Source organism: Carlito syrichta, unplaced genomic scaffold (assembly GCF_000164805.1).
Source record: "Carlito syrichta isolate Samal-C Ts95f unplaced genomic scaffold, Tarsius_syrichta-2.0.1 Scaffold305661, whole genome shotgun sequence".
Taxonomy (NCBI): domain Eukaryota; kingdom Metazoa; phylum Chordata; class Mammalia; order Primates; family Tarsiidae; genus Carlito; species Carlito syrichta.
This window is the reverse complement of record NW_007249757.1, coordinates 209,286-234,573: the sequence shown is the minus strand read 5'-3', so window position 1 is coordinate 234,573 and position 25,288 is coordinate 209,286. Positions and strand designations below refer to the sequence as shown.

The 25,288-nt window shown below is 40.9% G+C and overlaps 1 protein-coding gene across 1 annotated transcript in view; it reads right to left on the bottom strand.

Annotated features, from left to right (window-relative positions):
• The window catches only part of LOC103264510 (cytoplasmic polyadenylation element-binding protein 3), a 197,626-nt gene that overhangs the window by 114,524 nt on the left and 57,814 nt on the right, over positions 1-25,288 (bottom strand). Inside the window, exon 5 of the mRNA XM_021714537.1 lies at positions 23,358-23,414. Within this exon, the coding sequence (XP_021570212.1) occupies positions 23,358-23,414 (57 nt within the window). The remainder of the gene's footprint in view (positions 1-23,357; positions 23,415-25,288) is intronic.

Here is a 25,288-nt window from a genome sequence, read left to right as displayed (position 1 = left end):
ATATTTTATTTTATTGTAGAGATGAGGTCTTGCCAAGTTGCCCAGGCAGGTCTCGAACCCGCGGGCTCAGGCAATCCACCCACCTCAGCCTCCCAAAGCGCGGGATTACAGGCTGAGGCACTGAGCCCAGCTTGAAACCTCAGGTTCTATAAAGAAAAAAAGAAAACTCTAAAATTCTTTACAGCGTAAAATACCACACAACTAGCTTGTGCTGAAAAAGAAGGACAATTTGAAGTCACATTTACAATAAAAGATAGAGCATTAAGAAAACTATTTCTTCCCTAGGAAAAGAATTCAGATTTTTAGCTATATAGTGAAATACTACCTTGGCCAATCTCATCTTCCACCATTTTCCACTTTTCCTTAGACATCATCCTTGCCCTGGCCTTCACACCTTAACCACTTTACGCCTTAACCTCTTCACTTTCCCATGGCTCAAATATTAAAAAGGATTGTACATAGCTATTATTGTTTGCATCACTTACAAAAGGACATGCATTCTAAGAATAACTTAAGAGTCTTTTATACTTTTCATTATTTGGAACCTGGAATTCATCTCCCCACAGAAAGTATAGTAAATAGCTTGACCCCAAAACAGTTTTCTTTATCCATAAAGAAAAGAGATGAAACAAGTTTTGACATCCTATCACTTGTCTCTTTGTCCATTCTTCCCTTTCCCAATGATGTCATGCTGCCTGACATCCCACTGAAAAACCTCTATTGAGAAAGAAAAGAAAACACTCTGTATTTTCAAATTACTCATTTCTCTCCCAAACAACAAATTCCTTCTTTTTTTTTCTTTCCTTATATCTGATTTCCAGCAACAAACTCAGTGGGAAAAAAATCAGATTGTAATACTAAGATACAAATGACTCTCCGGACCTTAACACCCCTAAAAGACTGAAACAAGAATGCTGTTCACTAAAGTCTTCAATGGCTAAACATCCAGGTACTATAAAACAGGAAGTGCATGGATTTAGACAGGCCTGGGGTGGGGAGGCGTTTCAAAAGACCTGCCTGGGAGCTTTCATCAAAGCTGCCTCAAACAGTTCATGATTTCTCTTTTGCCAGTTCTGAACAAAGCCTGGAAATTAGTCCTTGGCAGCCTGAGGACTTTGACATCAAGGAGGCAGTATGGCATGTAAAGTAGTGTTCTGAGATGCTTAGATCTGTTTTCATCACTCATTGTTAAAGTCATCATGTGCCACCTTGGCCCTGATTTCAGTATTACATCGATGATCCTTATGGTGATTATTATTACAGCAGCTAAAACTTCATAAGTGCTTCTAGATAGATGCTACACATATATTAATGTCATTTAATTTAACACCCCACAACTTTATGACACTTTTTTTTTTTTTTTTGAGTTGGAGTCTCACTCCATCGCCCAGGCTGGAGTACAGTGGCACGCTCACGGCCATCCTGGTGTCGACCTGCTGGGCTCTAGCTATCCTTCCGCCTCAGCCATCAAAGTAGTCACAACTACAAGTGTGTGCTACCATGCCTGGCTAATTTTTGATTCATTGTAGAGACGAGGTCTCGCCAAGTTGCCTGGACTGGTCTCGAACCTGCGGACTCTAGCAATCCACTCGCCTCAGCCTCCCAAAGTGCTGGGATTACAGGCTGAGCCACTGAGCCCAGCCCGACATAAATATTCTTATTAGCCTATTTTTAAAATGAGGGAAATGGGACAGAGAAATGTTAAGAATCTTGTCCAAAATCACATAGCTGGGGAGTGATAGATTTGGAATATGAATCTAAGCAGTCTGGCTCCAGTGTTCACACTAATAGCCATCCCACTATACTGTTAAATTCCTAGGGGGCAAGGCCCATGTTTTGGACTCCTTTTCATACCCTCTAATGCACCTGGCAGAATGCTCTACTCAAATTAGTACTCAACAAATACAGCTTGTTAGCTGAGTGCACCATCAAGGGTGGGAGTAATATATGCCTTGATGGCCTTTAGAATGTAGGCCAACTCTGTTAGTGGTTTAAAATTTGATCAAGTTGCTAACATGAGGGCCATCTGCAAATAGTCTAATTAGAAGCAACCTCTTCCCTCAGAAAGAGGCAATGAAATGAACACCAAGGAGAGAAATATGGGAGTACAAAGGTTATGCTTTCCCCTGGGAACAAATACGGCTTTTCAACAAGAAGGAATATTGACTGTATAAACCTATTTAAGTCAGCACAAAATGATTTCCCTTTGTTTTTTTTTTTTTAATTTGGAGTCTCGCTCCATTGCCCAGGCTGTACAGTGGCATGTTCACGGCTACCCCAGCATCCACCTGCTGGGCTCAGGTGATCCCTCTGCCTCAGCCTTACAAGTAGCTGGAACTACAGGCATGCACCACCACACCCAGCTACCCACATTTTAAAAAAGGGATTCATGTGAATAATTCCATCCTTATAATATCCTATCTATGCTAAATGGATGTTTACCAGATATAAGACACAATAATCTTCTGAAACTCTATCTACTTCCTCCAGGAAATTTAATTCTCAATTATCGGTTATTGCCATCTTTACAGATAGAATTCTTTAACAGTTTCATACATAACACGTTTAATTTTTAGAGATCATGGTAGTGTTACTCTTAGCTAGGGATAGTAACCAGAAGGAAGACTACAGGGGTTTCTGGGGTACTGGTAATGTTATGGTCTTGATCCAGTTACTAGTTACATGGGTGTGTCAGTTTGTGATATTACATTGAACTAAATACTTATTAAACATGTATTATTATTTGTGCACTATTTGAACAGTCAAATAAACACTACAAGTATTTTAAATTGGTTCACTGGTTACAAAATTAATGCAGAAAATCCAAAGTGCTAACATTTTCATAGCTTTTAAATCATAAACATAAATCATCCAAAATTGAAAAAAAATACTTATTTTCAATTCATCAGAATAAATGTCAAAAGGAATATGTATCTTACAGGGGAAATACAAGGGTTATTCCCAAAACAGATATGCATGGTTGGTGAATGGCATACTCTCATGCTAATGGTATGGTGCTTCGGTGGGCATATGTGGCAACACTAACACAGATTGTCTCTTATTTCTTATGACTTGGCTTGCACTCGATTTTAAATGACAGTACTCTTATAAATGTGACTCCCTAGCCGGGTGTGGTGGTATGCATCTGTAGTTCCAGTTACTTGGAAGGCTAAAGCAGAAGAATCCCCCAAGCCCAGCAGGTCGAGGCTGTGGTGGCCATAAGCATGCCACTGCACTCCAGCCTGGGTGACAAGAGTGAGACTCCAACTCAAAAATAAATAAATAAAAATAAAAAATAAATGTGACTCCCAAAGGAAAGGGCATGTTATAATCTGTTGTTTGTTTAAAGACTTCATGTTTTTAGAGTACTTTCAGATTCACAGCAAAATTGAAAGGTACAGAGATTTCTTATACACTCTCTACCCTCATACGTGCATAACCTTCCATATACCACCATCACCCACAAGAACAGTCCATTTTTCACAACTGATAAACCTACACTGATGCGTCATAATCACCCAAAGTTCACAATTTATATTAGGATTCACTCTTTGTGTTTTACATTCCATGGGTTTCGATGAATGTATAGTGACATGGACTATTACAGAATCATACAGAGTAGTTTCACGGTCTTAAAAATCCTCTGTGGCCAGGCATGGTGGCTCACACCTATAATCCCAGCATTTGGGAGGCCGAGATGAGAGAATTGCCTGAGCCCACAGGTTTGAGATCAGTCTGAGCAACATGGTGAGACCTCATCTCTACAATAAATCAAGAAAAAATTAGCAGGACATGGTGGCATATGCCTGTGGTTCCAGCTACTTGGAAGGCTGAGGTGGAAGGATTGCCTGAGCCCAGCAGATGGAGGCTGCAGTGGCTGTGAGAGTGCCACTGCACTTCAGCCTGGGCAACAGAGTGAGACTCCGACTCCAAAAAAAAAAAATCCTCTGTGCTCCATCTATTCATCTCTCTTTTCCCCTTAATACCTGGCAACCACTGAGTATTTGACTGTCTCCATAGTTTTGTCTATTCCAGAAGGGCATATATTTGGAATCATATAACATGAAGTCTTTTCAGATTGGCTTCTTTCACCTGGTGGCATGCATTTAAGGTCCCTCTATGTTTCTGCATTGCTTGATAGCTCTGTTTTTGGGGGGCTTTTTTAGTCGGAGTCACTCTGTCGCACAGGCTGGAGTGCAGTGGCATGCTGCTCACGGCCACCGCAGGCTCTACCTGCTGGGTTTGGCAATCCTTCTGCCTATTCTATTTTCTGGATGTACCATAGTTTATTTATCCATTCACCTACTAAAGGACATCTTGGTTGCTTCCAGGTTTTGAAAATTATGAATATAGCTGCTATGAATATCTGTGTGCAGATTTTTATGTGGACATATGTTTGCAATTTATTTGGGTAAGTACCAAGAAGTACAACTGCTGAATTGTATGGTAAGAGGTTGTTTCATTTTGTGAAAAATTACCAAACTACTGATCTGATGTTTAAATCTAAAGTAATTCTTTGGCTACATGGTTTCATCTAATTTGAGGAAGTCTCTTTAAGCAAAGTAACATCATATACAGATTCCACCATAAAGGCTCAAAAGATGAGAGAGAGAGAAAAAAAAGAAGCAGGGGAAAGGAGAGAGAGATGGAGAGAAAGAAGGATCAGTAGATAGAGCCCCTGGGATGTTGAGTTTGATGAAAAAGGAATGAAGATTCAAGGACCTCAGTAAACACTTGATTAACTGGCATGGAAACATTTGTCAGGACTATTAAAAGTCACTGTCGGGACAAACAGTTACTTAATTATTTTCCTGGTAATAAGATCAGTTTTTAAAAAACACCTCGCAAACTTACTTTTTGAATCACCACTGCAACAGACAACATTAAATTATATTCAAACACCTAATGTTCCCTTTTCAGTTTCCCTCTGAGAATTAGTCATGGAAAAAATTCTACCTAAGATGGGGAAAGGTCTTAAAGTTTGGACCAAGATATTTCCTCTTCTTTTACTAGATAGTAATTTTCCAAACAGCAGGAGCCATGGGGTTTGTCCCCAAATACTCTTCTTTTATCTTTGTCTTCATATTGGCAGGTAAGATAATTTTAGCCCAATGATTCTCAAACTAGGAAAGTTATAAGTGAGATCAATTTCTCCATAAACAATATGAATACAGCCGGTTAAAATGACACTTGAAGGAAAGGGATTCATTTTCATCTGCTACATTCACATAAAGTATCTGGATGTTGCAAAACTCCTTCCTTCTTTCTTTGTATCTTACCTATCTTTCTCAGGCAAATCTTTCCAGCTGGGTTTGGTGACTCAGCCTGTAATCCCAGCACTTTGGGAGGCCGAGTTGAGTGGGCTGCCTGAGCCCGCGGGTTTGAGACCCACACGGGCAACTTGGCGAGACCTCGTCTCTGCAATAAATCAAAAAAATCAGCCAGGCGTGGTAGCGCGCGCCTGTAATTCCGGCTGCTTGGAAGGCTGAGGCGGAAGGATCGCCGGAGCCCAGCAGGTCGAGGCTGCGGTGGCCGGGAGCGGCCACTGCACTCCAGTCAGGGCGACAGAATGAGACTCCAACTCAAAAAAAAAAAAAAAAATTAGCTGGGTGGGGTAGCGCATGCCTGTAGTTCTGGCTACTTAGAAGGCTGAGGTGGAAGGATCACCAGAGCCTAGTAGGTCAAGGCTGTGGTGGCAGTCTGGGTGACAGAGTGAGATTCCAACTCAAAAAAAAAAAGAAAAAAGAAAATCTTTCCATTGCAATTGCAAACCTAAATAACACTAATGGTTGACAAGCAAAATAGTAGCATTGCTGAGATATTTTATAAAGGAGAAGGAATATCACATAAAGCAAAATAGTAGAAAAACCTATTGATAATTTACCATGTTCCAGACACTATAGTCTCTTCCAACCCCCCAAGCAACTATCATTATACCCATTTCCAGATGAGTAAACCAGATCCAGGAAAGATTACTGGCCCCAGGTTATGCAGCTACTAAGTAACACCACTGGAACTGAATCCAGGCCTAGCCTGGCTCTACAGCACTTACTTTTTTTTAAAGTTAAGGTACTATTTTGCCTTCAGTGAAATTCACCTGCTTTAAGAATACTGGTCTGTGGCCAGGCACAGTGACTCATGCCTGTAATCTCAGCACTTTGGGAGACTGCGGTGAGAAGATGGCTTGAGTCCAGGAGTTCAAGACCAGCCTCGACAACATGGCGAAACTTAGTCTCTATAAAAAGATCAAAGGCCAGATGCAGTGGCTCAAGTCTGGAACTCCAGCACTTTGGGAGGTGGAGGCGAGAGGACTGCCTGAGCTCAGGGGTTCAAGACCAACCTGAGCAACATGGCGAGGCCTCATTTCTATAACAACAACAACAAAAAATTAGCCGGGCGTGATGGCACATGCCTGTGGTTCCAGCTACTTGGAAGGCTGAAGTAGAAGGATCACCTGAGCCCAGCAAGTCAAGAGTTGAGGCCATGGTGGCCTTGAGGGTGCCACTGCACTTTAGCCTGAGCCACAGAGTTAGACTCCAACTCAAAAAAAAAAAAAAAACTTTAAAAAAAAAATCAAAAAATTAGCCAGGCATGGTGGTACATGTCTGTAGTCCTAGCTACTTGAGAGACAAAAATAGGAGGATTACTTGAGCCCAGAAGGTTGGGGTAAGACCCTGACTCAAAAAGAACAAACAAACAAAAAACAAAACAAGAATACAGTCTAATCAACTTTGATATATAGTCAAATAACTACTACCATTATAACCAAGATATAAAACAGTTCAATACCTTAAAAAATTTATTTTGTCTTTATGCAGATTATCCCTTCCCCTAACACATGGCTCCTAGCAACCATTAATCTCCCTTCTGTACCATAGTCTTGCCTTTTCTATGGTTTCATATTAATGGAATAAATATGTTCAATTTCCTTCACTTAGCACAATGTTTTTGAGATTTATCCCTGTTCTTACATGTATAAAAATTGTGTTTCTTTGTATTGATGAGCAGTATTTCACAATATGGATACAACTCAATTTATCTATTCACCAGTTGGTAGACGTTTGAAGAACCCTTACCCTTAAACACTAAGACTGAAGAATCAGTACTTAAAACCTATAAAGAATTTGAAAGTATCTAGAAATTCTTTTCAAAATGTCCATAGGCTGGGCGCGGTGGCTCACGCCTATAATCACAGCATTTTGGGAGGCCTAGGTGAGAGGACTGCCTGAGCCCACAGGTTCAAGACCAGCCTGGGCAACTTGACGAGACCTTATCTCTACAATAAATCAAAAAATTAGCCGGGCATGGTGGTGCATGCCTGTAGTTCCAGCTACTTGTAAGGCTGAGGTAGAAGAATTGCCTGAGCCTAGCAGGTCGAGGCTGCAGTGGCTGGAAGCGTGCCACTGCCCTGCCCTCCAGCCTGGGTGACAGAGTAAGAATCCAACTCAAAAAAAAAAAAAAAGTCCACAAACTCCACCATTCTGTTTGTTTTTCAGTATTGCAATCCAAAATTTTTAAAAAAGAGACTTCTCACTAAAATTTTCTTTTTGCTTTATTTCATCACTACCACAATAATACTGTTTTTCAACTAATCATTAAACCTACAATTATTATTTCATGAATTAAAGTGCAGGGATACCTCAGAGATATTGCAGGTTCGAGTTCCAAACCATTGTAACAAAGCAAGTATCACAATAAGGCTGCTGAAGCAAATGTTTTGGTTTCCCAGTGTATAAAAAAGTTATGTTTACATTATACTGTAGTCTATTAAGTGTGCAATAAGCATTATGTCTTAAAAAGCAATGTATACATATCTGAATATAAAAATACTTTACTACAAACAGCCGTGGCTCATGCCTGTAATCTCAGTACTTTGAGAGGCTGAGGCAAGAGAACTGCCTGAGCCCAGGGTTCGAGACCAGCCTGGGCAACTTGGCGAGACCTCATCTCTACAATAAATTTTTTAAAATTAGCCAGGTTCCAGCTACCTGAAAGGTTGAGATGGGAGGATTGCCTGAGCCCAATGGGTTGAGGCTGTGGTGGCCGTGAGCACGCCACTGTACTCTAGCCTGGGCAACAGTGAGATTCCAACTCAAAAAAACAAAACAAAACAAAAACCCAAACTTTATTGCTAAAAAATTCTAATGATCATCTGAGTTTTCAGTGAGTTGTCATGTTTTTGCTGGTGGGGGTTCTTGCCTTGATGTGTGGATGGCTATTGACTGATCAGGATGGTGGTTGCTGAACGCTGGGGTAGCTGTGGCAATTTCTTAAGATATAGTGAAGTTTGCCAATGAATTGACTCTTGCTTTCAGAAAAGATTTATCTGTAGCATGCATGTTTGATAACATTTTATCTACAATAGAACTTCTTTCAAAATTGGAGTCAATCCCTTCAAACTCTGAAACAGCTTTATCAGCTAAATTTATATACTATTCTAAATCCTTTACTGCCATCTCAACAGTGTTCACAGCATCTTCACCAGGAGTAGATCCTATCTCAGGAAACCAGTTTCTTTGCTTATCCATAAAAAGCAACTCCTCATCCAATCACGTTGAATCAACAGATTTTACCATTTCTGTCATATCTTCAGGCTCCACTTCGAGTTCTCTTGCTATTTCCATCATATCTGTAGTTGCTTATTCCACTGAAGTCATGAACACTGCAAAGTTGCAAATAAGGGTTGGAATCCACTTCTTCCAAACTCCTGTTAATGTTTTTATTTTGACCTCTTCCCATGAATCACAAATGTTCTAAATGGCATCTAGAATGGTGAGTCCTTTCTGGAAGGTTTTCAACTAACTTCCCAGAATCATTAGAGGAATCATGATCTATGGCAGATACAGTCTTATAAAATGTATGTTTTAAGTAATAAAACCTGAAAGTAGAAATTACTCTGTGATCTATGGGCTACAGAATGTTGTGTTAGCAGGCATAAAAACAACATTAATCTCCATGTACATTTTCATCAGAGATCTTGGGTGATCTGTTGCACTGTTAACAAGCAGTAATATTTTCTTTTCTTTTTTTTTTAAGTTGGAGTCTCACTCTGTCGCCCAAGCTGGAATGCAGTGGTACACTCACAGTCACTGCAGCCTCGACCTGCTGGGCTTAGGTGATCCTTCGGGAACTACAGGCATGCACCACTATGCCCAGCTAATTTTGTGATTTATTGTAGAGATGAGGTCTCACCAAGTTGCCCAGGCTGGGTCTCAAACCCGTGGGTTCAGGTAATCCTCTCACCTCGCCCCCCAAAGTGCTGGGATTATGTATATGAGCCATCATACCCAGTCAAGCAGGAATATTTTGAAAGAAAGTTTTTTTCTAAGTAGGAGGTCTCAACAGTAAACCATGCTGTAAACAGATGTGCTGTCATCCAGGCTTTGCTATTCCATTCACAGAGCACAGGTAGAGTACAGTTAGCATAATTCTTTTTTTTTTTTTTTTTTTTTTGAGTTGGAGTCTCACTCTGTCATCCAGGCTGGAATGCTATGGCACACTCATGGCCACCCCAGCATCGACCTTTGGGCTCCGGTGATCCTTTTGCCTCAGTCTTCCAAGTAGCTGGAACTACAGGTGCGTGCTATCATGCCCAGCTAATTTTTTTTTTATTTATTGTAGGGACGAAGTCTTGCCAAGTTGCCCGGACAGGTCTTTAACCCGCAGCCTCAGGTAATCTACTCGTCTCGGCCTCCCAAAGTCAGTGAGCACAATTCTTAAGGGCCCTAGCATTTTTGGAATGGCCAATGAACAGTGGCTTCAACTTAGTCACCAGCTTCAAATTAGCACCTAACAAGAGAGTCAGCCTGTCCTTCCAAGCCAGGCATTGACTTCTTCCAATAGAAAGCTTTTCATCTACATTGAACATCTTTTGTTTAGAGTAGCAACCTTTATCAGTGATGTTAGCTAGATCTTCTGGATAACTGGCTGCAGCCTTCTCCACCAGCTCTTGCTGCTTCACCTTGTACGTTTATGTTGTAGAGATGGTTTCTTTCCTTAAACTTCTTGAACCAACCTCTGCCAAATTCCAACTTTTCTTCCGTAGTTACCTCAACTCTCTCAGCTTTCATAGAATTGATAAGAGTTAGGGCTTTACTCTGTATTAATGAAGTTTTGTCTTAAGGGAATGTTGTGGCTGGTTTGATCTTCTATCCAGACCACTACAGCTTTCTGCATATCGGCAATAAGACTGTTTCACTTATCTTATCATGTGTGTGTTCACCAGAATAGCATTTTTAATTTTCTTCGAGAATTTTTCTTTTGCCTTCACAATTTGGCTAATTGTTTGGCACAAGAGGCATAGCTTTTGGCCTGTTTTAGCTTTTGACATGCCTTCCTCACTAAGCATAATTACTTCTGGCTTTTGATTTAAATGAGAGACGTGACTCTTCCTTTTACTTGAACTCTTAGAGGCCATTGTAGGGTTATTAATTGGCCTAGTTTCCTTGTTGTGCCTCAGGGAACAAGAAAGCCTGAGGAGAGGGAGAGGGGCAGGGGAATGGCTGGTTGATGAGATAGAACACAAACAACATTTATCAATTAAGTCCGAGTCTTCTATGGACACATTCACAGCACTCCCTAAACAATCAGAACAGTAACATTGAAGATCACAGATCACAAGAACAGATAAAAAGAAAAAGTTTCAAATATTGTGAGAATTACCAAAATGTGGTACAGAGACACAAAGTGAGCACATGCTGTTAGACAAATGGTGCGACTTGGTGGCTACAAACTTCAATTTGTAAAAAACATAATTCTGTGAAGTACACTAAAAGTGAAGCACAGCAAAATGATGTATGCCTCTAGGTATTTTTTCGTGGGTTGGTAAGAAAATCTAGTTCTCATTAGAAGCATAGGAAACTGTATCCTGCATTCTAAACAACAGAACTTTCTGCTTCATCGCTTACAAAACCTCACGGGGAAACCTACAGATATTGTGAGCAAAACAGGATTTACTTCAAGAACTAATGCCAAGTTGTTTTATCTGGTTCTGCTAGAATACCTTCATAAAGGCACTACTATGAGGGAAAAGGTCTGAGATAAAAAGATAGAGAGGCTCACGTCACGCCTCTCCAGCCTATTCTAGTGTGGGACTTTTTTCTAAGTAGCAGAGCCCTCCATCCCCTAACAAACACAAAATATTAAAGCAAGGCTGTTCACGCTGAAGCAAGGCAAGGACCCAGAACCCCAGATATGGGGTATCCTTCCCCCACAGTGACCCTTAAGTAGCTCCGTGCAAGGTGACATTCCATCGGACATAACTGGAAAATTAAAGGCCTATCCTCCATGGTAAGACCACTCTTATTGGTTAGAAAGTTTTTTCTTATACTTGCAGGTTTGTTACTCTTACCACAGATCCCAGCCTAATGCTGATTTTATTTGGGGGGGGGGGTCATTGCTTTAGCTTCTTTGGGTTTTTTTCTTTTTTACAATAAATACAACTATTCTAAGAAATGGCTTTCCATATCCCATATCAGTCTAAACATTTTTTGGATCGACCTAATTTTCCACTAAGACAATACTAGTCAGTCTAAACTTCTCATGAAAAGTCCAAGGCCCTTTACCATGTGGCCCTAACTATCCTTCGGATCCTCATTCTCACTGATCCATACATTCCAGTAATGCCAATTCAACGCACTCTTCCAGTAGTATCGTTATAATGTGAACACCTATCCAGAAAGTGTAAGACTCTTGATGCCTGCATATCTTGACATCTAATCCCCTCTGCTCCCTAGGAAGCCCTTAGTCCTCATTATCCACTTCCAACCTCTATTATTCTTCCCATCTTGTCCAAAATGTAAGTTCAAGGTTTCACTATACCACCTTGTAGTGTCCATACACACCTAGTATTAAATTGTTTTCTAAACTGCATGTGTCATATAAGTTACTAATACAAACTCTCAATATATCAAAATAATCACTTCTAGGTTCATTTCCTAAATGCCTCATCAAAACAGAAAAAGATCATTGAAAATGTGTACACCTGGCCAGGCTCGGTGGCTCAGCCTGTAACCCTAGCACTTTGGGAGGCCGGGGCAAGTAGATTGCCTAAGCCCGTGGGTTCGAGATCAGCCCAGGCAACTTGGCAAGATCTCATCTCTACAATAAATAAAAATTAGCCAGGCATGGTAGTGTGCCCCTGTAGTTCCAGCTACTTGGAAGGCTGAGGCAGAAGGATCGCTGGAGCCCAGCAGGTTGACGCTGGGGTGGCGGTAGTGTGCCACTGTTCTCCAGCCTGGGCAATGGAGTGAGACTCCAACTCAAAAATAAATAAATAAATAACATGTGTATACCTAACAAGATTTCTTTGGAAACAGGTCTAGATATAGAACACTTCTGTATTATACTGCTATCACTTATTGGAGAGAGTGGGCATTCACACCTCCTTACATCAGACAATGTCTACCCACCCTCATATTTGTGGCCTGATAATATTCCATTAAGAGTAATGAATTGTGTCGGGCTCGGTGGCTCAGCCTGTAATCCCGTGCCTTTGGGAGGCTGAGGTGAGTGGATTGCCTGAGCCTGAGAGTTCGAGACCCGCCTGGGCAGCGAGACCTCATCTCTACAATAAATCAAAAAATCAGGCGGGCGTGGTAGCGCATGCCTGTAATTCTGGCTACTTGGAAGGCTGAGGCGGAAAGATCGCCGGAGCCCAGCAGGTTGAGGCTGCGGTGGCCGGGAACGGTTACTGCACTCCAGTCTGGACGACGGAGTAAGACTCCAACTCAAAAAAAAAAAAGAGTAATGAATTGCTACCTTTTATTTCCATTAATCTGTTGCTAAATGATAATAATTGATGGAGGGCAGAAAGAGAGAGGGAGGGAGGGAGAGAAAAAGGAAGGAAGAGAAAAGAAAGCTCTAAGGATTCTAATCACATACTAGAGTATCTTGTATTTTACACTCACCGATCTGTCCTGTTCAGGTCTGAAGTTGCCTACTATAGAGGTATGCACTCAAATATATGGTATCTGTGAACAAACCATCTTCTCTGAACCACTATGCCAAAAATCTCACGAGTTCTCTTTAAACTTTATACAAATATTCCATTCATGCACTGTTCAGGACAGCAAACACTGCTAATTCTACATTTCTGAACCCCAAAATAATGTAGGGAATTACACAGAGAGAAGAGAAGGTGAACAAAATGATGCTGGTGTGTACAGGAGCCTAAGCAGAACCAAGAACCAGGCCCCTGGGTCAGGGGTGTCCCCTTCCTATCAACAAGGCTCCTTTCATGTGGGAAGGAGAGTTCCTTCATGCAAGAAAGTTATAGAAAGTTATAGTCTGGGAATTTGGGGAGGCTCTGGCTGCACAGAGAGGCTAGCTGCTCATTTATGTTGCCCCTGCCCTGACCCCTCAAATATGACTTCCTCTTTTGATCTGAACTCAGAAAAGTTTTAGGGAACAATAAAATCAGACTCAGCCTTGAGGGAAAAGAAGGAACACCAGGGAATGCATAGCACTACACTACTTGACTCCTTCATCCTCAGATAGACAGAATTCTAGCTCTGGTCCTTTCCATAGCCATCACACACCCCCTACAAGAGTTCAGCCTAGACCAATGAAATTTCAGTCTGGTGGGGCAGGCAGGTATGTGAGTTTTGTTTGGGCTATCATTTTGATTGTTTAGCTGGGAATGAGAATTATCGCTAACCCAAAAGGGAAAAAAGGGGGGAGGAGTAGAATAGGGAAGAAATAAAGACTAATGTTTGTTTGTTGTCTATTTCTTGCCAGATATGGTGATGAGAGCACTACATACTTAACCTTACCATTTGCAAAGAGGGGTTAAAGTGCTATTTTACAATAAGAGACACAGAGGTAACTTTCCTAGTAAATAAGTGATGGATTCAGGACTTAAATTCAGATCTTTCTGCCTCCCCACCCCAGACTGCATTATTTCCACTGTATTAGGCTAGAAGAAAAAAAAAATTAAGTCAGATAACAAAGTGTGTATGTGTGAGGTAGGGGTGTGTGTGTGTGTGTGTGTGTGTGTGTGTGTGTGTAGAGTAACAAAGAAAAGAAGGTGAAATTTCACCGTCTTAAGTTTACCCAAGAACCAGTTGCACTATCTCTGGTCAAGTCTCAGGCTCCCATTCTGCAAGTTCTAGCAGCATGAGTGGAAGTGTAGCTAAAATTCCCGCTGCTAGCCGGGTTCAGTGGCTTAGCCTGTAATCCCGCGCCTTTGGGAGGCTGAAGTGAGTGGATTGCCTGAGCCCACGGGTTCGAGACCCGCCTGGGCAGCGAGACCTCATCTCTACAATAAATCAAAAAATCAGCTGGGCTTGGTAGCGCATGCCTGTAATTCCGGCTACTTGGAAGGCTGAGGCGGAAGGATCCCCGGAGCCCAGCAGGTCAAGGCTGCGGTGGCCGGGAGCGGCCACTGCACTCTAGTCTGGGCGACAGAGTGAGACTCCAACTCAAAAAAAAAAAAAATTCCCGCTGCTAACAAGGGGAAACCATATTCTGAAAGCAAAAGTGATCACTTTTGAAGTATACAGATTCTCCACTATCAATAAAATGCTACTTATTTAATTGTTATAAAGGAGTTAAATGAGACTTGCATGATTTTTTAGGGGAAAACCAAAAGAGTAAAACTCACACTGGATGAGGAACTGGTAGTAGTATAATCTGTATGCCTAAGCCTTCCATGGCTATTTGCCGGGTATATAACATCTGCAAGTTGCTTGATCTTTTTTAGAAAATGAAGATATTGCCACGTTTTAAACAGAGTGCAATAAAGATGAAATGAAGAAAAATAATTCTCAAATTTTCTACCAAAGTGTCACAATGGCAGAGGAAAATGAACCACGGAGCATTCTTGAAACTTGTAGAAATCTACAAAGTCCTGTGAAGTCTCCAGTTTTATATTAAAAATTGCATTTCAGTTTTGCATGCTACTCTATCACATAGCCATGTTTTGTTTGGATAAAAGAATAATCCAGAAATAAAATCAGTGCTCAAGAAAAGTGGGTTTTGATCATGTCCTGGCCAACCATAGTAAGCATTGCAAAAGCACAGAGGTCTGTAAAAACACTTTGGAAACTGTTCATCGCTAAATCCATATATGTTATTACTATCTTTCTTTTTTTTTTTGAGTTGGAGTCTCACTCTGTCGCCCAGACTGGAGTGTAGTGGCACACTCCCGGCCACCGCAGCCTCAACCTGCTGGGCTCTGGCGATCCTTCCGCCTCAGTCTTCCAAGTAGCTGGAACTACAGGTGCACGCACTACCATGCCCAGCTAATTTTTGATTTATTGTAGAGATGAGGTCTCGCCAAGTTGCCCAGGCGGGTCTTGAACTCACGGGCTCAGGCAATCCACTCACCTCAGTCTCCCAAAGCACGGGATTACAGGCTGAGCCATCGAGCCTAGTTATTACTATCTTTCAAAAGGAAGAATTAAAGCAAATCTTTCAGGAAGGAATTGAGGCCAATTGATATTCTCTAAGACTGTTACACTGTGCTTTTCACAGTCTCACTGAGATATTTTTCCCTCTCTCTCTCTCTTCTGGTCTCCCATATTAAGTGCCTACACAATGGACCAGACATTGTATTTGAAGCTAGGGACCAACCATAAATAAAAAAGCTAGTCTATACTCTATTGAAGTAAACATATTAAAGAGAAACACCAACATTAAATAGTTAATTACAAGTGTGGTGAGTGCTATAAATGGGAAGTCCAGTTTCTATTGCCTACAAAAGTGAAGAAAATAAGCCCACATGGAAAAGTATGCAAATTTTCAGTTTCATGAATTGTTATTATTGAGTTGAAACCACCCAATACTGTCACTTTAAGTATATTTACAAACACAAATAACTTCTTCCAATCCATTAAAGTCGGTCAAGAAGTGAAGTCAGACTTCACTTATTTACAATTTTCAATATCAGGCCATAGAAACCAGATTTAACATTCTATTTTTCAGAAAAAGAAAACTTACTAAGCATTCAGGGCATGAACAAGGTGACAAGTGATAATAGAAAAACTATTTTCCCAAAGACACTGAATTTATATGTTTATGTTAAAGTAGTAAAAAAAAAAAAAACCACACAACTACTCTTAACAATTAAGTATCTATGGTCAGATGTGGTGGCTCAGCCTGTAATCCCAGCAACTTGGGAGACTGAGGCAAAAGGATTGCCAGAGCCCATGGGTTTGAGATCAGCCTGGAAAACATGGTGAGGGCTCGTCTCTACAATAAATCAAAAAAATTAGCTGGGCATGGTGGCATGTGACTGTAGTTCCAGCTACTTGGAAGGATGAAGTGGAAGGATCACCTAAGCCCAGCAGGTCGAGGCTGTATGCCACTGCACTCCAGGCTGGGTGACAAAGTGAGACTCCGGCTCAAAAAAAAAAACACAAAAAAAACAGCCAGGCACGGTGGCTCAAGCCTGTAATCCCAGCACTTTGGGAGGCCGAGGTGAGAAGATTGCCTGAGCCCAGAAGGTCAAGACCAGCCTGGACAACTTGATGAACCCTCATCTCTATAATAAATCAAAAAATAAGCCAGGTGTGGTAGCGCATGCCTGTGGTTCCAGCTACTTGGAAGGCTGAGAACAGCCGGTTGAAACTGTGGTGGCCATAAGCGTGCCACAGCACCCCAGCCTGGGCAATACAGTGAGACTCCAACCAGAAAAAAAAAAAAAGAGCCAATTAATTGTCTAAAGCAAAAGTTACCCTCTCACCATGGAGGCAGGCGGCTCTGCTCCTGGCTCATCACATCACCCTGGCCAGTTCACATAGCCTCTGGGACCTCGGCTTCCCCACCCGTAACATATGAAGGTCAAAACAAAACAAAACAGTCTCTTAGGTTATTATCTTACCATGTTCATGTATACCATCCATCTAAAGTAGTTTGAAATTTGAGTACTTTGAAGTCACAAAACATTATATATCCCTCTAACTACTATTTTTTTTTTTGAGTTGAAGTCTATCACTCTGTTACCCCAGGTGGAGTGCAGTGTCACATTTATGGCCACCGCAGCTTTGACCTGCTGGGCTCAGGTGATCCTTCTGCCTCAGCCTTTCAGACAGCTGGAACTACAGGCATGTGCCACCACGCCTAGATAATTTTTTAAAAATTTATTATAGAGATGAGGTCTCGGCAAGTTGCCTGGACTGGTCTCGAACCCGTGGACTCAGGCAATCCTCTCACCTTGGTCTCCCAAAGTGCTGGGATTATAAGCGTGAGCCACCGCACCTGACCATATTTTTCATTTTTTAATTAACCATCATTTACAATGTATTCATATCACAGCTGTAAACTGCTTTTACTTCTCAATCTGTTCAGTTAGAGACAAAAGCACTGAGTCTTCAAAAAGATCAAAATTCTCAAAGAAAATGTCTTTAATCTGAGAATCTCAAAATAATTCCTTCACTCTCTTATTACACTACTAAGAAATTATTTACTCATATCCACTCACAGTGAACAGAAACAACAATGTGTTCTTCAAATTTCGGAAAATTCCATTTGGAATTCTAGCAAAGCTGGCTCTATTCCCATTTCGGCATCATGTGCTCACCCCTCCCCCTGCCCCCCCTCCCACTTCCTCTCAGCTGATCTCTCCCCAGGGAGCTCAGTCCCAGCAGAGCATGACAGGGAGGGAGAAGACAGGGCTCAGCAGCCACCTGGGAGCCTCTGCCCAAAACAAAAGTCCATATCTATGCCCTTTCACACTTCCTCTTGATTCAGAAAAAGTACTGGCAGCCTTCAGTTCAAACAGAAATATAAGCAAAACCTCCCAAAATATTTTCAAGGCATTAAGGGAACAATGTGGAAGACTGCATTCCAAGTTTCTTGGAGCATCAGCTATATACAAGTTGTTTAACAATCACTGACCTCAGAGCTTCTAAAGCCAGTGGGTGGCTTTTTGGTTTGCTTAAGATATCAAAATGGTTATACAGTGATTCATGGGCTATAGAAAATGAAAAAAAAAAATCAGAAATTTAAGTCTTCACATTAACCAGATTTTACTCTAGGATTCCTCAGTGTATCAGTGTCATATACTTTGCCAAGTCACAGTGAGGGTAAAAAATTCTCTTTCTGTCAGAGGGGAAGTAGCACTTCCGGTTTCTTATTTATCCCTTATGACTTGGAATTGATTCTAATTACAACCTCAAAGATATCAGCCTTCCAAGTAGCTGGAACTACAGGCATGTGCCACCATCCTGGCTAAGTTTTTGATTTACTGTAGAGACGAGTTCTCACCAAGTTGCCCAGGCTGGTCTTGAACCCCTGGGCTCAGACAATCCTCTCACCTCGGTCTCCCAAAGTGCTGGGATTATAGGCTTGAGCCACTGCATCCGGCCTGCAGTAATAATACTTTATTTGTACATGCACCTTACCTCATTTGAATCTCACAAAAACAATGAGGTAGTCAGATGATCACAGCCATACATTTTCAGGTTTTTAAACTAAGGCTGAAAGACATTCAGAAACTTGCTCAACTAGGCGCTATTCTTAACACATGACTAAGCCTTCGCTTTTGTCCTCTGGAAAAAAAAAGACAATATTATTTCAAACATTCTCTTCTTAGCCATGTGCGGTGGGTCATGCAAGTAATCCCTGCACTTTGGGAGGCCGAGGTGAGAGGACTGCCTAAGTCCAAGGGGTCGAGACCAGCCTGGGCAACTTGACAAGCCCTCATCTCTACGATAAATCCAAAAAATTAGCTGGGTGTGGTGGCATGCGCACATAGTTCCAACTACTTGGAAGGCTAAGGTGGAATGATTGCCTGAACCCAGTAGGTAGAGACTGAGACTGTGAGTGTGCCACTGCACTCCAGCCTAGGCAACAGAGTGAGACTCCAACTTAAAAAAAAAAAAAAAAAGAACAACTAAATTAAGGACTTTGCAGCAACTTGGATGGATTTAGAGTGTATCATACTCAGTGATCTATCACAGAAACAAAGAATTGAGGACCACATGTTCTCACTCATAAGCAGATCCTGAACATTTACCATAATACAATAAGGAAAGGGATTGGCAGTAGCGGGACGCTGCCGAGATGGGGAGCAGGAGGGAGGGAAGATATAACATCAATAAGAGTAATAAGAGTACCTGATCTCAAACCAGGTGAAGTGGGGACCAGAGGGAGGCCCAAACTTTACCTGTACAAAGACCACTTGTATATCTAAATCTGAATTGTACACCATATCTTTAAAATTTTTTTAAAAAAAGAAGAATGTTGCTTTGAACATTCACATACATGTCTTTGTGTGGACATACATTTTCACTTTTTCTCTCTCAAAGATTCCTAGGAGAACGTCATCACATAGTAGGTATATGTTTAACTTTTTAAGAAACTGCCAAACTGTTTTCCAAAGTAGCTATACCATTTTACATTTTAAACAGCAGTGTATGGCACACTTTAAAGTGCCACCATCACACGAGATATAACAACTGGGAAGGGGCCGTAGGCCCCAAAGAAGATACATGTTCCAAAGTGAAGTGACAGGTAGAAAGTATTTCATCTAGAGAAAAAGATTCACACGAAAACAGATGGGACGATATGCTAACACTGCTAATCTAGCCTACAAGATGATTTATAGTTGTGCTGCCTTAAATTCCATCAGGAAAGCATCTACCCAAATATAACCAATGTTAGATAAACTCAGGCTGGGTGTGGTGGCTCAAGTCGGTAATCCCAGCACTTTGCAAAGCTGAGGTGAGAGGATTACCTGAGCTCAGGGGTTCGAGACCAGCCTGGGCAACTTGGCAAGACCTCATCTCTATAATAAATCAAAAAATAAGCATGCACCTGTAGTTCCAGCTACTTGGAAGGTTGAGGCAACAGAGTGAGACTCCGACTCAAAAAAAAGATAAACTTACATGTTTTTGAAACATGCAAAGAAGGGAAAATTTTTAAAAGGCAGCAATAAAGCTGATGCAAGCAATCACAAGAGCAGCTCACATGAGCATTATCCACAAGTCAGGCACGATATTAAGTTTTAGAAAATAGCCACTTTAGTGATCATTATCTCCATTTTCAGGTGAAGAAATCAGAGGCAAAGAGAAGTTGAGAATGTGGCCCCAAGGTCACAGAGACTGCAAAGGGTGCAATCAGATCTGCCTGACTCCAGACCATGCTTTCCACAGCTATACTAATTTACTGTTGCATCTGCAGGCTTCACGTGCCTTCCAGTCTGCTTGGAAGCTATTTCCATGGAGCTGAATGATACTATCCTGCAAAGCCACACTACTCCCTCTGTTTCTAATTTGGTACTCATCAAGAACCTTCTGATATTTATCTGTTTTCCTGAGCCCATTTTCTACTTGAAAAAAGAGGAGCTGACCTGCCAAAGGGAATAAAGTATATACACTTGGCAGTGATAGCTCTTAGAGTAAATGAAGACCAGGCATTCTGGTTTTGAACATTAATTTGACCATAAATTTTGTTCACATGACCAATCACAGAGGCAGCAATATTCTTTTCTAAGGATCAATATAACAGAGAAAAAATTATCAAGTCAGAGATCCATCCTGCTCAAGTTCACAACTGCTAAGCCAACTCTATACCTAGACTATTAAAAACAAAAACAGCCGGGGCTGGGTGGCTCAGCCTGTAATCCCGCGCCCTTGGGAGGCTGAGGTGAGTGAATTGCCTGAGCCCACAGGTTCGAGACCCACCTGGGCAACTTGGCGAGACCTCATCTCTACAATAAATCAAAAATTAGCTGGGCATGGTAGTGCCCGCCTGTAGTTCCAGCTACTTGGAAGGCTGAGACGGTAGGATCACCGGAGCCCAGCAGGTCGAGGCTGCGGTGGCCGTGAGCGGCCACTGCACTCCAGTCTGGGCGACAGAGTGAGACTCCAACTCAAAAACAAAACAAAAAACAAAAACAAAAACATGGGCCAGGTACGGTGGCTCAAGTCTGCAATCCCAGCACTTTGGGAGGCCGGGGTGAGAAAATTGCCTGAGTCCATGGGTTTGAGACCAGCCTGGGAAACTTGGCAAGACCTCATCTCTACAATAAATCAAGAAAAATTAGCTGGGCGTGTTGGCGCATGCCTGTGATTCCAGCTATTTGGAAAGCTGAGGCAGAAGGATCACCTGAGCCCAGTGGATCCAGGCTGCAGTGACCATGAGCGTGCTATTGCCCTCCAGCCTGGGCGACAGAGTGAGATTCCAACTCAAAACAAAAAACAAAAGACACATAGGTGTGTTTGTGCTACATATGTAAGCACAAGATGGGTTGGGCTCAACTGTACAAAAATGGAAAGAAAGGTTTATCTCAGTAATTTGTCAAAGGCTGCAGGTTTCACAAGAACTTATGGCCAAGGAGGATATATTTCTTCTGATCATCTCAAGTTGGAGTCAACTTTGAAAGAAAACTGATGGTAAGTAATGCAAATGTTAAACTCTGGTTGTTTTATGGTTTATTTAAGGAGCCAATAGAGTTCTTTGACCTCGGGCAGCACCCACAGAGCCTTCCGAAGCTTTCTGGTACTCTTATATCAGCCATCATGTTGCAACTGTGTAACTCATCAACATTTGATACACATACAGCAAAATTACCTTTTTGGTCCTTTAAAAAATGTTACAGAATAACAGAAACTTCATGCTGAAAGCAGTCATTTAGGTTAATCAATCAGTTCCCTTGTCTCACAGATAAAGAAATTGAGGCTAAAAGGGGGATTTCGGCAATATGCATGACATGGAAAGAACATAAATGAAATCTGATTTAAAAGCAGAGAGTTAGAGAAAATCAAATCAAAGAGAGTCAAAACTTTTTAAAAAGAAAAATGTCTTTTAATTTATTTTTTAAAAATAAAATCACAAATTATATCCTCTCCCTCTTGCAAAAGAGAACTCACATCATGTCAAATTAAGTCTTTTCTCAGATACACATTCATTCCTTCAGGCAGACACACGACCATACTGTTCTTTTCTTTTACATTCAACTTGAAATTCCATCATCTAACTGAAGTCTTTTCACAATTAATTACTGCGGAGGCACAGCAAGTTAAACATGTTTATTAATTCTCATTCTACTAGCAAAAAATCAGAGCTGGCATAATCTAAGATCTTTCTTTTAGAAATAAGAAAATTAGCAGATACTTCAGAATTTTCATTGGCTCTGAGACTCCCCAAATGAGGGGATATGAGCTTTGGGAAAAAAACATGCATGGAGTGGCTTAGGAGGTGAATCCTTAGGCACTGTCAGCGGTTGTTAGTAGTGCTCTCTGGTAGGTAGGCTGCACGTCAGGACCAAGGAAATGTGAACTATATATTTTAGAGGTAATCTCAACTTTGTCCCTAAGGAACTCCAATGGCATTTTAACATACTTAAGAGGGAAAGAAATCTTATTTTACACAACCCTAGATCTATCCAGCATATCTCCCATGTATATCAAGCAAGAGTCAGCATGTATATCTGGGAGATGAGAGGGAGCAATCTGATATCATGTATTTACTAGAGGAGAAAACTTAAATCCTGAGAGACTCATTGGCTTGTTTAGGTTCCCTGACAATGTACGATTTCCATTTAGAGACTGTTCTCCTGCAAAGATACTTGAACCGTAGACACCAGAAAGAAGAGCTGATGTCAGCCAGACATTTCCTCCAGTGTTAATTAATACCAATGACTTTCTGGTTAATACGTTTTTAATGCTTTAGAACTTCATCTAACAATTTCTGTTTCTAACCTGCAAAGCTACTGACACCTATTCCAAGCAAATTTCACTAATGGGAAACCCCTGGATGTCTAGCTTGAAACACTTTTTGGCTGACTACCATCAGGAGAAAATTCTGGGATAAGTATGAAGTAAGTTGATTTATTCACTCACATTACATTCTCTGCCCTCTTCCCTCTCTCCCTTCACTCCGCCTCCCACTTTGTTCCCTCACCCCAGTGGTAATGGAGCAGGGATTGGCAAACATTTTCTGTAAAGGGCCAGACAGTAAATAGTTTAAGCTTCTGGGCTCTGCCTTCATAGCGCAAAAGTAGCCATAGTCAATCCTTAAATGAATGGGTGTGTCTATGTTCCAATAAAACTGTGTTTACAAACACAGGCAGCAGGCCAGATTTAGCTTCAGAACTGTAGTCTGCCAACCCTGGTAGAGAGCTTCAATTCTCAAACTGCATCAGAATCACATATAAGACTAATGAATACACAGAATTCTGGGCCCCAAATTAAAGTTCCAAATTCAATAGGCCTGTAGTGGGCCCTGAGATTTTAATAAGCTTCCAAATGATGCTGATGCTGCTGGTCCAGGGACCACACTTTGAGAATCAATGGTTTAGAATAATGGTCTATAGTGCATTCAGTGGAAGGCTGAAATGTAGTGAACAATACAGAAGCCACATGCTGCAAATTGACTGCTAATTTTATAGAATATTTCATATGAAGACTTACTGTTAAGTGCCATAATATTATCTGTTCCTGGATGATGGAAATTTATTCCCATGCGTCCTAAAAAAATAAAATTATTTTGTTTTAAGCACAAAGAAAAGAATGCTTAATGTAATCATTTAAAATACATCTTAAAATAAGAACATTACAAAAAATTTGAACAGATTAATCTATAACAATGTTATCAAAGGCCAAAGCAGTTACAACAGTTTTTAAGTCAAGTCATAAAACATACACATGAAAAATCTTAAAACAAAGCCAAAATTTCAACAGCAAATAAATAAAACATAACACAAAAGAAGCCTCCATCATAAAAGACCGAAATTTAACACAGCTCCCACATTCCAATTTAAACATGCCAATTCCTTAGATTAAGCATTTATTTAAACAACCATTCATACTGCCCTTCAAATTCAAGCAGCAAAAAAAGAAAAAATAAATTCAAGGAAGTATATAAACTTGAGATTCAGAGAAAATAAAAAGAGAGGTTTCACAAGGGCTCAAAAATGCAACATAATTATCAGAATGGCAGCCAGAAAAAAACATGGTAAAAAATTATAAAACAGAAACAGTGGCGGGGGGAATGACTGGCCCCAAACTTAAGGCTTCTTGTGCCTGTCCCTACTACTAACAGGTTATATGACCTTGGGTATAATGCTAACCTCCTGACTTTGATCCTCACATCTAGAACATGATTTGCAAACTTCTGCCCACACTAGCTGGCATGCTGTTTTTTATGCCTCTAAGGTAAGAATCATTTTTACAGTTGTAAAGGTTGTAAACAAAACAAAGTCAGAAGTAAAACAAAGAATAATGTGTGAAAGAGACATACGGTTGGTAAAGTCTAAAATATTTACTCTCCAGCCCTTCACAAACTTTGTCAACCCCTGGTCTATAAGTTGACAAGAATCAGATGCTTCAAACTAATGGCTAGGGTGTGAGTGGAAGATGCAGACATTTGGTATGTTTTTTCATAAATTATTTGGGAGAAGGAAGTGGATATATCAAAATAAAAATTAAATAGGAAAAGTCTTACATAGGAAAAAATGTACTTAGTAAGGTTATTGAAACAATACTTTTGTGTAAAACTATTATTGGTGAACTTGGCCCTGCAAGGTTTTCATGTCCAATGATGTCAAGGGTTATTAGGAAATTCTCAGAAAAATGTTCATTTCATTTCATTTTATCATTGTTTAAATAAATAAATGTCAAGAGTATTTTAGGGGAAAAATAGTACAGGGAAAGTTAGAGATAAGGTTACAGTGATTGACTTTTACACAAAACATGGTTTTCTTTTGTTCTGTTTTTGAGACAGAGTCTCAATCTGTTGTCCAAGCTTGAGTGCAGTGGCACACTCACAGCCACCGCAGCCTCGACCTGCTGGGCTCATGTGATCCTTTCACCTTAGTCTTCCAAGTAGCTGGGACCACAGGCGAGTGCCACCACACCCAGCTAATTTTTTGATTTATTGTAGAGACGAGGTCTCACCATGTTGCCCAGGCTTGGCCTACATGAAACACAGTTTGATATTATATAATTGCAAAAGAGTCAGTCAATATGTGATGCTAAACTCTGTTATGGGAGATTGAAGGCAAACAGCATCATCAACCTTCTCAGACCCAAAAGAAAAGCATCAAAGTGGACAAAACAGAGCATTTGCCTCACATAAGAAGGGGAATTATGAATTCCTAGATAAATGAAGTTTTGCTTAGACAAGGCCATCCTGATTTCTTAAAAAGCCTCAAGTCACGGTGATTCATGAAAGGTCATTTTATATTAAGAAGTAGAGAGAAAGAAAACAAAATGATCAAAAGTGTAATGTCATTTGTATCTGTGTGTATATTTAAGAATGGGAAAATCAGCCGGGCTCGGTGGCTCAGCCTGTAATCCCATGCCTTTGGGAGGCTGAGGTGAGTGGATTGCCTGAGCCCACG